Below are 15,447 nucleotides of genomic sequence, written 5' to 3'. Positions count from 1 at the left end.
CCAGTCGAGAGAATGACCTTGGAGTTTCTTGTGATCACACAAATACAGCTCCCCTCGTTCATCCCTCCCACTGTCGAAGAAAGAGGAATGAAAAAATGGACCCCAGGAAGGGGGTAGCTATTCAAGGCCTTCCTGATGTGATTGCTGACATCTCCAAGGTAGTGGAAATCCTGAGACTTCAGCTGAGGGGAGTGGGAGGCCTCCATAGTCTAGGTCCCACCAAGATGATTCTGTTCCCAACAAGGCCTTAGCAGAGACAGGCTGTACAACAATAGCCTTGTGCTTTATTCAGAACCACTGGTGAGGGCAGTAACAGTGAAGTGACACCAAGTCCCACTTGTCTTGGAATAGGCCAGAGGTTCTGGACCCCGTCTCCTCCTACCAACTTGTCCTTGTAGCTGGGCAGGTCCTGGGAGCTGAGGTGTGTGCCAGGGCCACCCTCCTAGGATGGGGGACACAGCATGTCCCCTGGGACCTGGGTCATGTACTTCAGCTTGAGCAGGTGTCTTGTTCCATTTAGCAGCTGCATCTCTCCTGATGTTCAGGGGTCTGACTGCCCTGGGTCAGTGCCATTGGCAACTGCCAGGGCCCTAGTGTCCTGTGAACAGTGCCCATTGGTCCTGAAAGCACCTGACACAGTAGCAGCCACAGGAGACTGGAAGGCAGAGCCATGGCAAGTGACAGGTATCCCAGATGAACTGGAGGGCTTCCTGCAGGTGGAACAAGGAAGAGACACATTGGCCCTGATTGGAAGATACCCACAGAGTCCCTTCTGTGCAGCATCCTTCCCTCTGCGGTGGTTGACAGCTAGAAGGGTCAGTAAAGACCCCATCCATGGCTGCTCTTCTGGTCTCAGCCCAGTCCCTTTTTGTAGTCTGGGTTTGAGAGGGGTATTTGTTTTGTTTTTGTGGTGCTGAGGATTGAACCTGGTCCCTTGCACTTGGCTAGGCAAGTTCTTTCCGCTGAGCTACTGCCCCAGCTCTCCTTCCCCCAAATTATATATATTTGAAGCAGGTAAACTTGCTCTGCAGCTCAGGCAGGTCTTGAACTTGCAATCCTCCTCTCTCCGCCCCCTGAGTAGCTGGGATTATAACCCTGGGCCTCCAGACTTGGTCCTGGTTTGATAGGTTTTGGACGAGGCAATTGTGTCACTATAGATGGTCCCAGGTAGTGACCTGTGTCACCTGTGACACATGATAGATTCTAGGAGACAAATGAAAGGGACAGCCAGGGGTCTTGCAGAGGATAGGAATAAGAGGTGTGGACCTTACCTGAGGCAGGGGCAACATCATTCCCCAGCGGATCCAAGGTGTGGTCCAAATTGGGTGGTGAGTAGGCAGTGTTAGGGGGCCTGTTGGTCACATAGGTCAGTGTGGGACTGGTGTCCAAGCCCATCTCAGAGAGGTCTGACATGTTGTGGCTGTTCATCCACAGGACAACATTTGGATGGTTGCGGGCCTTCCGCAGGTCCCCCACATTCTGTCCCAGCAGATTTCTTACGTTGTTCACACCCATGTTCTGCAAACAAATCCAGGGGCTTTGGGGGTGTGTGTGAGGATCCACGGGGCTTCCTTCCCCTGTCAAGGACCCAGAAAGATTGGTGCTGCCCCCAGGATTGAGCAGGATGGGGACCATGAGGCACAGAGGTCACATGCCATCTGAATTCCTCCGGCTTCCGGACACATGGGCCTGAGACCTGGGGTTCCCAGCCAGGCATTGTGGTGTATGTCAGTAACCCCAGCCCTCAAGACACGGAGGCAGGAAGATTGTGGGTTCCCGGCCAGCCTGGGCTACAGAGTAAGACCTCATCTCAATAAAGCAAAACAGAGGTAGCCCCTGGGCCCACCTTCAGCATGAGGGGGTTGAGGTTGGTGAAGGTATCAATGTCCATGGAGATGTTGGCCTGGGCCAGGTACTGAAGTTCCTCCAAGGGGGCACCACCTAGAGAAAGACAGACAAAGAGGCAGAGGACCTGTGTGTGGGGCGATGCACAGGGCAAAGGGCGGGTATATTAACAAGAGGCAGAGGGGAAGAGGCGGCACAGAGCAGAGCTCACCGAGGTAGGGGCGTATTAAATAGTAGTACTCTCCTATGCTACTGGTGTTCCTAAAGACCTCATGAGCCTTGGTGAAGAGCGCGTCCTTCCGACTCTGAGGGCAGAGAGAGATGTCTGGAGCCCCGGCCAGCCTGGGAGTGGGATGAGGGAGATGAGTAGGATGAAAGCCCCTGGCCTGGACCACTGAGTGTAGCCTCCACCCCTTGAGACACAGATTTCTTCTTGCCCTCTGCACTGGGTGAAAGTATAATTCCCCAAATTTAAATCCACCGGTACCTCAGAAAGTGGCTTTATTTGGAAATAAGAAATTCTTGGTGGATGAAATCAGAGTAGAAGAGGAAGTTCCTAGGTTGGCCCTAAACCCACATCCTGGTGTTTTTACAGCAGGTTGGGGCTTTTAGATAGAGACACCCTGGTAAGGGCAAGACAGACCTTCCTGTGAGGTTCAGAGGGGCCTGGGCCTGTGGGTGTCTTGACTTTGCACTTCTGGACTCTAGAAGTCTTAGGGAGCATATTTCTTATTTTATGTCACTCAGTTTGTGATACTTCCTTTTCTCCATTTTAGGCTTTTCTTATTTTTTTATATCATTTGTGTGTGCGCACGTGTGTGGGCAGCACGGTATGCGTGTGAAGGTCAGAGGACAGCTTGAGGAAGTCAGTACTTGCCTTCTCCGTGCGGGACCCAGGGGTCAAACTCAGGTTCTAAGTCTTTGTGGCAAGCACCTTTCAGCTTTGAACCATCTTGCTAACTCTCTTTGGTCTGTGCATGCCTGCGTGCATGCATGAGTGCCTGCGTGTGCCTGTGCATCTAAGAGCTTGACTTCAGGTGTCTTCCTCAATAGAAATTATTATTTGGGACACTGGCCTGCGGTTCATCATTTCAGCTAGACTGGCTGGCCAGAAAGCTCCAGGGATCCTCCTGTCTCGGTTTTCCCATCTGGCTGTCATCTCCAGCTTTTTGTTGGCTGCTGGAGATCTGAATTCAGGTCCCTGTGCTTGTCCGGCAAGCATTTTACAGGCTGAGCTGTCTCCCTTGCCATCTGTGACATTTTTTAAATGGTGGTCCAAAAATCTCTGATGGCATGGCTTGGACACTCCACCCCCCTCCCTAGCCTCATGCTGGGACGGTGTTTGGATGGGAAGCTCACCGGAACTCTGAGGGCTGGATGATCTGTATCTGCTTGAGGCTCATCCAGCAGAGACGGGAACCCCCGATGGCCACCAGAAGAGCGCCCGTGACCTTGCCATTATGGTCCAAGAACCTCTGAAGAACTGCCTGGAGGCAGGGCCAGGCTGAGCAGGTCTGGGCCAACCAGACCGGCCAGCTTCAGCCCCATCACCCCCCACCTCCCACCCTCACCTCTGTCTGGTTGTCCAGAGCCGCGTCTGAGGCCAGCAGGACCATCACCGTGTCTCCAGACGTGATGTTCCACTGGCCTATTTCAGCGAGGGAGTAGAGGTACACCAGAGAGGTGATGAGGCGCAGCTGGTCCTCAGGAACGCCATGTGGGTAGATCTGAGGCAGGTGGGCGGTTCATGTTGTAGCTGAGCCCTCCAGCCTCCACCCCATAGAGACCTCCCACACACCTGAGTGAGCTTGGCTTTGACGACACGCTGGCACTCTTCAGGCAGGGGGTGTTGGAGCAAGGGGTCCAGGTTGGCCCTGAGCACACGTGTGCCCAGGCAGGACTCCAGCTGGGCGCAGTCATAGCGCGCCAGGAAGAGGTCATCGTGCAGGGTGGCTGCTGTGATGTTGCCACGGACACAGGATCTCCCTGCAAGGTGTGCTGATGAGCAGAGGCTGGCAGACAAAGGCTTGAGCTGACAATTTGCTGGCTTTGGGGACCCAGCTTTAACCCTGGCTCCCACTTTGATCTTGTCTGCTTTTGCAGGGCAGAGTCTTGCTACGTATTCCAAGCTGGCCTCAAACTTAAGATCCTTCTGCCTCAGCCCCTCAAGGGGCCCCCAAGCCCAGCCCACTCTACTTCTGATCATAACCAGACTTCGACTTGCCCTTCATTCTTGGTCTCTAGCCAAGAGCTTGGCCCAGGCCAAGGTTAGGAGTCCAGATTGGGGGAAGGATAGTGTCCCTAATACACAGTGGTCACACTGACCTGTGCGCCGCTTGGGCCTTGAGGACACTGAATTAGCTTTGGACTCCAGGAAGTTGGTGATGAAGTGCTGGGCATCACGCCTGCTCAGCTGGCCTGCCCGGTAGGCAGCCACCACACTGCGGAAGAAGTCCAAGCCCACAGCCTGGCAGAGGCAAGTGTGTCTACACCCAGTCATAGGAAGGGTCAGCCTAGTCCTCCCTCACCCCCCACCACACAGGCCCTCTGTGCTGTGACAGGGGCACCCAGGGCCACCAGTTGAGCTCAGAGTGGCTGTTTGGCACTCATGGTCCTGGATGGATTGATAGTGTGCCCACAGCCAGTCCCACTCCAGGTACCTTCCTACCTCCTGCACCTTCTCCCACAGGTGGGGCCTGATGTAGGTGGCCAGAGGTCCCAGGGCCTGTAGCCCCTCCACATTCCAGGAGCCAGGAGGCCTGGTACATGGGAAAAGGTGCCGTGTTGGCATCTAATATGCCACCCCATCCCCTAGCAGGCTGGAAGAGTATTTATAGGCTCTTAACCCCTGGCCAGTGCCCACCCAGTTTTAGGGGTTTGTCTTGCTAAGAACCCTAGGTGGTTGGAAGCAACCTTAACCCTGTACCTCATTGCCTCAACCTGCAATGTCAGAGTCGGGCCGAGGCTGGCAAGAGTGCAGGAAGGCATCACTGCCATCTTGGGTTCCAACCTCAAGCTCCCTCCCATCGTATCCCAAGGAAGAAAGCCCCTCTAGCCTCCCTATTTTCCCCCACTCCCCAAACTCCGAGCCTTGGACCTTCCACCCACCCAATTTGTGTCTTCCCACTGGCCAGCAGGGTGTTGAGGGCAGCAGTCTGCGTGGCAGTTAGCCTTGGGCAGCGAAGCAGGTTCTTCAGCACACGGGGGTCTGCAGTCACAATTTGTGGCGCCTCCATGTCACATACCAGGACCCCAAGAAGCCCCAGGTCTGATGCACTGAGCTGTAGGTGGGGTCCCCCCTGCAGGGACAGTAGGTCAGTGCTCAACGTGTGAGTGGACCTCACTGCTCAGTCCTGTCCCCACCCGAGGCACATACCAGACAGGCCAAGGCTGTGCGCCGCAGGGCAACTCTCTGGTTGGGCAAGTTGGCCAGCAGCGTGGTGTCCCCTTGGGCAGCGTGATGAATGAAGGCCCGGCAGTTGGCTTCCTTCACCTGGCTCAGACTGAAGACAAGTGAAAGGATGTCAGGAAGGCAGGACTGGGCCTCCCGCCAGCCTTCCCGGTGTCTCCAGGGTGGTCCAACCACGGACAGGCAAGCCCCTAACTGCTGCCGAGGAGGCCACGGCAGAGACACTCACTTGTAGAAAAGCAGGAGGCTGGGTGGGTGGAACTCGAAGTCATCCTGAAGGCCTAGCCGCGCAGCGAGGTTGGCCAAACAGCTGAGCTGAGCAGGGGCAGAGGTTGGGCGGCAGGTCACTGTCTGTCCAGTGTGGACTGGCCCTGGGGGGACGCTGCTCAGCCCCTACCCCACTCAGCAGAAGGCACACTTTAAGGAGGAATTGGAGATTCGAGTGAGAAAAACCCTGCAGTAGCACAGAAATGAGAAAGCAGGTGGAAAAAGCAAGGCCCCAGATATAGTCCCGAGAGAAGAAAACGGACGAGCTGCGGTTAAAAGCCAGAGACGAACCAGGTGTGGAGGTTCGTCACACCTTTAATCCCAGCACTCTAGATGCAGAGGAAGGTGGATCTCTGTGAGCTGGAAGCCAGTCTGGTCTACACAGTGAGTTCTAGGGCAACCAAAGCTTTGTACAGACCCTGTCTCAAAAATAAATATATCTAGAGATATTCAAATTAGAACTGCAATTGTTCCACTGTGAACAGGTTATAACACTCACCTAAGGTGATTGGTGCCACAAATGTTAAACGTGGCTTAGCTCTACCTAGAAAGTGTTGATTCTTGCTTGTTCGTTCGTTTGTTCCTTTCTAGGCGTTTCACTATGTAGCCTGTCTGACCTTGAACTCAAGATTCTCCTGGGTTCTGAGGTGACAAGCATACAGCACCATATGCCTATCGTGAGAGGCTGTCTCTATGCTCCCCGTGTGTGTACCGGCATACCTGCCTTTCACAACTGGTTCATGTCCTCCAATTGTCACATCTGTGAGCACAGATATTTCTTTACAGCCCCTTTATTGTCAAGGGATGTGCAACAAAGACCTCGATTGTTCCCGCTATCAGTAAACTGTGTGTCTTTCCCCTCTCCGGGAGCTAGAGGCTCGTCACCTTTCCACAGGAGCAGCTTCTGGTGTTGCTGATTTCCTTCCAGCTTCATTCATTTTTACCTCCGGTGTTCATCTTTCTGTCTCTTCTTTTAGGTTTCTATTTCTTATCTTCCCCTGGTTTCCTGGTAGAAGACTACACTGTTGAGTTCAGATAGTTTTTTTTACATAAAAAATTTTTTTTTAAATTTATTGTGGTGGCGTGTGTGTGTGCATGTGTGTGCGTGTGTGCGTGTGTGTGTGTGTGTGTGTGTGTGTGTGTGTGTTTGCTTACATGCTCTGGCATCAGCCTCCGGAGCATAACCCAGCATATCAGGCCGTACTTTTATCTTCATTTAGCCCAAAACACTTTGACAATTGTCTTGATGCCAGAAGTGGCAGTGCACACCTGTAACCCAAGTACTTGGAGGGTGGGGGCAGGAAGATTAGGAGTTTCAGTTCAGGGCTGAGGGCCGGAGAGATGGTAGGTGGCTAAGAATGCTTGCTGTTCCCACAGAGAACTTGAGTGTGGTTCCCAGCATCCACATGACGGCCAACAACTGTCTGTAACTCCAGTTCCAGAGGATCCAATGGCCTCTTTCTGGCTCCTTCCAGAGTTGCACACGTCCGTGATACATAGACATATATGCAGAGAAACACTCATATATATTGCATTAAAAAAATGTAAAAGAAAAAGTGTTAACGCTATCCTTGGCTACACAGTGAATTTAAGACCAAGCGAGGATAAATGAGACCTCATTGCCAGAAAAAAAAAAAAAAAAATCTTGAGAGTTCTGTTCATGGCCTGGAGAGATGGCTAAGCAGAGTGTCAGCTGCTCTCCCAGAGGATCTGGGTTCAATTCCCAGCATAAACACAGTGTATGCCCTCTTCTGATTTCTGCATGTGTGTGTAGTAAGGTACACACACACACATGTGGCAAAACAGCCGTTTTAAAGAGTGTTGTTCAGCCAGGTGGTGATGGCCCATGCCTTTAATCCCAGCACTCAGGAAGCAGAGGCAGGTGGATTTCTGTGAGTTCAAGGCCAGCCTGATCTGCAGAGCAAGTTCCAGGACAGCCAGGGCTCTACAGAAAAACCCTGTCTCAGAAATCAAGAGTGTTGTTCAATTTCCAGGAATTAGGGAATTTCCCATCCACCTTTCTGCAACTCATCTCTCGTTCCAAGTTGGTTGTGCTCCGAGAGCAGACACTGGGTGCTTTCTGCAGTGCAGGGTTTGGGAAGGTGGATCTTAGAGCCAGGGATGGGTCCATCTTGGTAAGAAGCATGTGTTCTGTTGTTGAGGGATAAAGTTGTCCACACCTATCAGCTCCAGGCACCTGGCTGAGCTGCTGAATGAGCTCCTCTGGGTTGTTCTTGATTTCTCCGTTCTACCTGACCTGTCCTGACAGGCAGCCGACATCGCTGGCTACCACAGTGGATTTACCCATTTCTCCTTCCCTTCTATTAGTTTGTGCCATATGTATCTGGACACTCTGAGGCTACATGCACACATTTTAAGGAATATCTTAAAAAAAAAAAAGGGATCTTTCTATTTAGTCCTGCCGCTCAGCCCCTCAAGTGCTGAGGTTGAAGGCCCACGCCATTCTGTCTAGCTCTTTTTTTTTTTTTTTTTTTTTTCCTGTTAAGTTGGGGAGATGATGGCTGATATGGGGCCAAGTGGGCTCAGCTGGCCTCTCACAGCTCAGGTTCCTGTATCCCCCATTGGAAGAGAGGTGGAAAGATCCTTGCTGAGAGCCCCGGGGCTGGATTACCCCAAGGAGACCTCACATCCTAGGTGAGCTTAGGGAGGGACTGGAGGCAGCAGACAAGCCCTCAAACCTGTAGGCAGCCTGGCTGGAATGTGTTGGAACCACCCAGTGTGGGTGCTCATGCTCATCACCCACAGCGGAAGAGTCCCCTCAGAAGGGCCGGACTACTTGTCACACAGGGGCCACCACCAACTCACATTCTAGGTGGTTTTGAGGTTGGCAGGAGGACTTGGAGACAGCCCTCTGCTTCAGGGAAGCTGTGTGCAGACCCCTAAGTGCCTGCAGAACTGCCCCTCTCCCTGTCTAACCCAGTGTCCGGTTAGCCTGCAACACCTGGGCACTTCCTCTGCCCTTGAAGCACTTACCTGCCAGGCTTTGAGTGGGACCCTCTGTGAAGCCAGGCTTCTGATTAAAGTGGAGAGCTGTTCCCGGGGCAGCTGGCTGGCTGGCAAGCACCAAAAGTTTTGCAGGAGGGAGGTGTTGTCCCTGTGTAGAAAGAGGGGGCCGTGCTGGGTCCAAAAGGAAAGACCCACAAAGAAAGGCAAGGAAGGCTTTGGCTACTGCAAGGGGGCCTGCATCTCAGCCATCTCTACCACTGAGAGAGTAGGAGGCAGGGAGTGCCTGTTCCAGACAAGATTTATTTCTTTCTTTCTTTCTTTCTTTCTTTCTTTCTTTCTTTCTTTCTTTCTTTCTTTCTTTCTTTCTTTCTTCCTTCCTTCCTTCCTTCCTTCCTTCCTTCCTTCCTTTCTTTCTTTCTTTCTTTCTCCTTCCCTTCTTTCCCTTCTTTCCTTCCTTTCTTCCTTCTATCCATCCATCCTAAAGGACCTTGCTAGGGCCAGGCTCTCAGCTGAATGGGGCCTTACCATGGCTCCTGCCATCACTTCTGGGGCTCAGGCTCAGCTGAGTTTGAGCTCTGGCTTGGACCAGTCCCAATAGTTACTGAAAGGTATGGGATCACATGCTGGATGACCCTGGGTGAGGTCAATCTCTAGACCTTTCTCAGGGTGTTGTATTCAAAACAAAACAACAACAACAACAAAAACCTATTGGTGGGAGGGCGTCTCTGATACTAACCCAGGCTTGGCTAGGATCACTTGTGACCCTGGTCCTGCCTGGCCAATCACCTCATTAGCTGATTGGCCCATTGATGGTCATCACTCCCAAGAAATAGGGAAAAAGCCAAGCCCAGGACTGAGAGCCCTGGACAGCAGGAAATGACTAAGCTGAAGTGATTTGGGGACAGCGATGGCTTTGAAGGCCCTAGGCATTGCACAAGCAGTAGGGGTGATAGCCTGGTCCTCCAGGCAGGAAAGCTGGGGAGATTGGTTGAGGCTATAAGCCTCTGATGGTTGAGGCGTCTTGTGATCATGCCCACACTGTGGACACTGGACCCGGGAAGCAGGCTAGCCGACAAGTGGCACTAAAGCCAGGCTCGGCCCTCTAGGTTAGAGGTGGCAAACAATGGCCCTGTCTAAGCCTTAGGGGCAGACCCTGGACATGGCCCCTCTCCTGTGCCCACCAACAGAGGACTCAGGACCACTCCTCCTCTCAGAAAACAGTTTGCCCGGCTTAGGTTTTGCTCACCTGACCCATGTGGTGGCTTCACTAGCATCCAGCCCTCCCTTGGGGAAGCCCTTAGTCTGAGGACCAGAGCAGTGGGCAGTGAGGGACAGGAGGAGGGTGAGGCCCAGACTCACCAGGGCACCTGCAACAGAGCGGCAGTGAGGGCATGAGTAGAGGCTCCCTGTGACCCACTTCTCACTGAGACTCCCAAAACTCAGAGACAGAGGTTTGGCTCCATGTTCTTCCAAGCCGCTTGTCTCTGCAGTGGGACCTGAAAGGGTCTCCCAGCCCAGGGGAGGGGGCGTGTTTCCAGCAACGCTTCTCTTGTTGTTCAGACAGAGCAGGCTGTTAGCAAAATCTCTTAGGCTGCAGTCACAGGGCCTATGGAAGATGGCCATGCTCTGATGTCCTTTGCAGACCATTCTCTTCCCTGCCTCCACGGGGCCTGGCCTGGTTTAGGCTGAGACTACCAAAGAGGGCTTGGTTACGTCTGATCACAGCCCTGCTTTGTCCACACTAGGACCCCCAGGGCTGTGTTGGTCAGACTGTGTTTCCGATGCTCTTTCGAACCACACTAGCTGACCTGTGTATAGGGGTCCTCATGCTCTGCCCTTCCTTCCCTTGCAGCAGGTCCCCAAGTCTGGGTTCATGTGGGTAGGTGCCTAGAGCAAGAAGAATCCCCACCTCTGCAGGAATATGACCCATAGCCATCCCAGGGCCCTGGGCATCCCCCTCTGTGTAGAAGTGTTTTCTCACCCACTCTGGAGCCCATAGCTGACTGTCGGAAGGTTTTGATCATCCTGGCTGAAGTGTCTCAGGGCAGGGAAGCCCGAAGGCTGTGGGTTGTAGGTCCAGGCCTAGCTGGAGATGAGACAGGGAGTGGCGCAAGTTAGCTTCACGGGAGATGGAAAGAGAGAAAGCAAGCCAGCACTGACATCTTGCAGGGTGCCTGATCCTGCCTGGGGAAGAAAGCAGCCCCACAAACCAGCGTCACAACAACAGGGAGTGGCAGGGGAAGGGAGGTAGTGGATCTGGCCTTTCTTATCACAGGTTGGGCCCCCGGGACCCACGGGTGTATTGTCTCCAATTAGCAGATCTCACAAATAGCAAATCTCCCAGCAGTGGGGGAGACGCGCCCCCACACCTTGTGGTCCAAACCTTAGACAACAGCTGCCTCTGAGACCCGGGCTCTAGAAGACAAGAGGGGGCCCAGCCAGAACTGCGGGACTGCCCTGTGCCACCGACTTTCCCCACCACAGAGTGCACAGTCTGATGACTTAATGGGCCCTACGACCTTCTGACTGTGTGGCCCAAGAGGCACCCGGGAAGGTTACTGCCCTGTGTAGGGGGTAACACAGGCTCAGATGCCTAACAGCCTACAACCCTGAAGTCTGGTAGGTCTCTCTGTCCTCACAGGTCTTACCTGAATAGGAATATGGTCTCTGGTAGTGAAGGGGCTATCCAGGGCCCAGAGAAGAGGCTACTCCTGAGCGGACAGCCACAGGATATGGTAGATCAGGTTTTGCAGACGCCAGTGATCCAGGCTCAGGGATCCAGGCTCAGAGTCTCAATCCTTGCAGCTACGCCCCAGGATGTGGAGCTGCTGTGTGGAGAGCTGTCATGGTTCCCGCTCATCTGCAAACCTGGTCCGGTAGGCAGCATGCGACTGCCACCCTGCCTTGTCAATCCATTCTGACCGTGACATCTTCCAGGCAGGCCTGTGGGGAGGAGACTAGGCTGAGCCAGGTGATGCTTATATCAACCCCTCGGGCCCTAGACGTGGTATGCACCTGCTCTTCAGCCCCAAGAGAAGCTCAGGCTGAGCTCAGGGTTGGCAGGTACCCAGCAGACACCTTCCCCTCGAGGCCCAGCTTCGTTCAGGGTGTGATGAGGGGCGGCCTGGATTCACACGTGTCTCTGTGCACATAAGTGTTTCTCATTCTGCACAGGCTGTGAGCCCCTGGAGCAAAGACACGGAAGCTGTCCCCACACAGGACATTAGACACACACAGACAAGTATGGTGGCTGGGCACGGCCATTCTGTGGGTGCTAAAGCACAGTATCATGTAGGCATGTGGGCTGTGGGGCAGGGAAAGCATGCAGAGAGGCATCTATGGTTCTACTCGGGGCCTGAAAGCTGCTGCCAAGACCTCAGGGGCACAATCATTAGCACCAGGGCCAAGATGATGGCTCCACCAGGCGAGCTCTGAGAGGGCTAGGTAAGAGGAAGGTTTGCAAGGGGGACTTCCCAGCCTACCTGCTGGACTGTGTCTTGGAAAAACTGCCTCTGGACTGAGGCGGTCGGGTTCTGAGTGTTCTGGGCTGACCCGTGGCTCCTGGCACTGATCATGACCTACTTGCAGCTCTTACTTTGGAAGGGGCTTTGGAGGGCAAGAAGGCTCCAAGGCCTTGAGCCCTGTAGTGTCGGTCTGAAGCTACATGGTCACTGTTGGCACCCAAAATATCACGTGACCAGCAAGCCTGCTTTGCTGTCCGGTGAGAGGCTGGCAGCTGTGGAATCCAGGAGTCCCAGGAGTCCTGCCTGGTGGGTGTCAGTTAGGGGTGAGTTCAGGTGGCTTGGCCGGTTCATAGTCTTGCTCCTGGTGGGTCTCACAGGGCTCCTGGGCTTCTACTTGGACCAGTGTAGCTGACATAGTGGTTCCCAGCAGCTACATTTAGCGGCAGTGAGGGCCACCGAGGTTTAGGGGCTTCCATTCTGGAGGGGCAGGGTCCTGGGAACAGGTTTGGGAAAGGGTCCCAAGTAGAGAGCACAGGCTGACCCTGAGCCCCAGCACTGACCTGAGGTCAAGGACAGACTGCCAATGGCACTCTGACTCCAGCGCTGACCTGGGAACAGATTTTGGCTAAGGAGTTGTTTTTGTGTTTGTATTTGTTTGTTGTCCTGGTATTAAATCTAGGACCTGGACCCTGAGCATGCTAGGCAAGTGCTCTACCACTCAATTACATCCCTGCTTTGGCTGAAAAGGCTGCTCTGGACACTGAGATGCCTGCCAGGAAGAGGTGTCATGTGGTGGGACCTACCTTCAGGGCCCAGGTAGGCTGGAGGAGACTTCTCATATTCTGGCTTTGGCAGAGGCCAGATACTGAGCTGCCCAATGTGGGCTTGGCCTCTAGGGCATCCGTAGCCCGGTATCAGCAAACGATCATAGCAGTAGAGTTATTGCTGATGGGGCCACATCCTATCTATCTCTTCTGGTTTACGGCTCACCGAACTCCACTACAGCCTTGGGGTAGTTCAAATCTTTGTTTTCCAGATGAGAAAATGGGGCCTGGAAGAGCTGAGCGAGTAGCTCTAGGGCACACAGTAAATGCCATCCCTAGAGAGCCCTGGGCAAGCCCTTTAGCGCCCTGCCCACCCTTACCTTGACCCTGCCTGGAGTGCTGGCCAGGCTGGCTTTGTCTTAGAAAGGCCCTCCTCCAGGAAGCCTGGTATAGTTGCTCTATATCCTTTGATCCCTGTCCACCTCATAACCATAGGATGAGGGTAGATGTACAAAGATGGATCCTCCACTGGGACTCTGGAGCCTCAGCTGGGGGATGTCCCACCTGGGATAGGAGCAGGTGCTAGACCAAGTGGTAAGTCCAGAGGGTCATTGGAGACCATGAACACTGGCTGGGATTTTCTAGGCAGACATAGTTGTGGAGTGTTTTCTGGAGCAGGTCCTTGCCCAGGGCTTCTGCTCTGCCTTCCCTCCAACTCCTGTTTGCCTGTCTGTCCGCCTTCTTGTCTATCTCACTCCTTGCTCCGTGGCCTCAGCTTTCCACCCTGCTCCAGGCCATTGTGATAGTTCAGCGACCTCTCCTGCCCGCACATTGGCCACTGTGGTGCTGATGGCAAGCCATGGCTGGTGTACTGTTGCTGCCTAGGCTACTTGGCACAGCTGAAGTCTGGCAGAGCCTGTGACATGAAGGTACATTCTTTTGCTTCCACTGCTGGTCTGTCCTTTGGGAAGTGGGCTGGGTCATGGACGTTCAGAGGAGCATTGCCCCTGCAGGGGAGCCACCTGGAGCTCCTGTGCCCTGGAGAGTGCCAACCATGATGCCAGTCACTGCTTTGCTTCCTGCTCCAGCAGAACCGCACCTACTGCAGAGGGGGCGGGGGCACAGATTTGCTTCTTTTTCTTTATAATCTTTGTGTGTGTGTGTGTGTTGTCAGGTGTCAGTCCTTGCCTTGCCCTCCACCTTCTTTGAGATAGTCTCTTACAGTTCACTGTCATGTACACCAGGCTAGCTGGCCCACACGCTTCTGAGGAATCTGTCTCCACCTCCCATGCCACTGTAGAAGGTTGTGATCGTGAGGTGCCGTGCCTGGCTTTATGTGTGTTCTGGGGATCGAAACTTAGGTCTTCACACGAATGGAGCAAGCACGCTGCCCACCGAGTCATCTTCTCAGCCCCTCCAAAAAACTGCTTTTTAAAAAAAACAGGGTCTCTTCTATCAGGCTGGCCTCCAACCTGTTCTGTAGCTGAGGATGACCTTGAACTTGGGATCTTCTTGCTCCCAATTCCTGAGTGCTGGGGTTACAGGTGTGCACCACCCCATAAAGGATTGTTTGCTTGCCTAAAGGTACGGTTGGGGTTGGAACCCAAGGTTGTGTGAATGCTGAGCTGAGCTACAACCCCATGCCTTGTTTCCTCTTCGAAATGGGAAAATTTGCCTTTGGTGGATGAAAGGAGCTGCTGGCCTGGCCTTTGTCAGAGGCAATGGCTGTGTCCTGCTTACCTCCTTATGCAGGCCCTGCCCTGAGATCTCTGCCACGTGCATGTCAGTGCTGAACTTCCTGAGGGAAGCCTTTTGTGAAGTTTTCAGGGGTGGCAGGGACCCCTGAAAACCACAAAGATGTGAGGTTGCTTCAGCCCTACTCTCAAGCTGTGGAAGTACACTGCTGACCATCCAGGTAGATGCGCTGGTAACAGTACCCAATAGTGCCCCTGTGTGGTGACGACAGGAATGACAGCTGCCGAGCTGAGGGTTGGAGCTTTGGAGTTGGCTGCCAGGGAGGTGAGCGCCCAGTTCCTGGGTCTGCAGACATCCGTCACTGCTATGACTAGGCCTGTGCTAAGTGAGGGGTATCCTGAGGCTGAGGAAACAGGCAAAGACTTGTATCTCCCCATGAAAAGATAAAGAAACTCATAAATGGCCGTCGACAGCTCAACAGGGACAGGCATGGCCTCTCAATCTATTCCAAGCTCTCCTTTTTTGGATTGCGAAATTGAAGCAATGGAAGTAGAAGCAACTGGCTCAGGGCCTCATGGCTCTGACTTCCTTGGAGTCTTTACCAAGATCTAGTGGGCAGTGGGTTCTGGCCCATCATGGCAGCTGTAGTTCAATGTAGGGGTAGCCAAGGACATTGCAGTGGGGAGGGACTGAGCAGGAGCTAGGTGACCTCAGAGGGAATGCTGGCTTCGTGATGTCCCTCCTATGAACGCTGGTTCTCTGGGCACCTAGGGTGTGGGCCAACATATAAACAGTGGCTCTCCTAGGGACACTGATGGGAGGGCCCTTCTGGGGACTGGGTATATGACCCAGCTTCTTGTCCCTTCTAACAGCCACATGCCCTTACTGCAAGTTTCTTATTGCCAATGGGGTAAGGAAGGGCAGCAGCGATGAACTAAGATCTGCAGTAGGTCCTGCTAAGCAGCCATGGGCTAGAGATCTGCCCGATCCAGCAAGGGTCAAGGGTACCCCGTATCAGATATACTCGTGGTCACTC

General features: G+C 53.6%; 1 protein-coding gene across 1 annotated transcript; it reads right to left on the bottom strand.

Moving 5' to 3' along the window:
- Positions 1-280: 280 nt before the first annotated feature.
- LOC129674589 (mesothelin-like protein) lies at positions 281-11,415 on the bottom strand. The gene is made up of 16 exons (XM_055604671.1): positions 11,137-11,415; positions 10,470-10,574; positions 9,735-9,855; positions 8,516-8,636; positions 5,484-5,569; positions 5,222-5,348; positions 4,954-5,144; positions 4,514-4,604; positions 4,171-4,312; positions 3,644-3,831; positions 3,417-3,572; positions 3,205-3,332; positions 2,057-2,187; positions 1,847-1,941; positions 1,272-1,518; positions 281-710 (listed from the first exon to the last, which is right to left on the bottom strand). The coding sequence occupies exons 2-16, from the start codon at positions 10,510-10,512 to the stop codon at positions 517-519; spliced, it is 2,061 nt and encodes a 686-aa protein (XP_055460646.1). The 5' UTR covers positions 10,513-10,574; positions 11,137-11,415; the 3' UTR covers positions 281-516.
- Positions 11,416-15,447: the final 4,032 nt, after the last annotated feature.

The sequence above is a fragment of the Psammomys obesus genome, unplaced genomic scaffold, assembly GCF_907164565.1.
Source record: "Psammomys obesus unplaced genomic scaffold, mPsaObe1.curated_primary_1811, whole genome shotgun sequence".
NCBI lineage: Eukaryota > Metazoa > Chordata > Mammalia > Rodentia > Muridae > Psammomys > Psammomys obesus.
The sequence above is the reverse complement of the archived record's forward strand: the minus strand, read 5'-3'. Positions and strand labels throughout refer to the sequence as shown.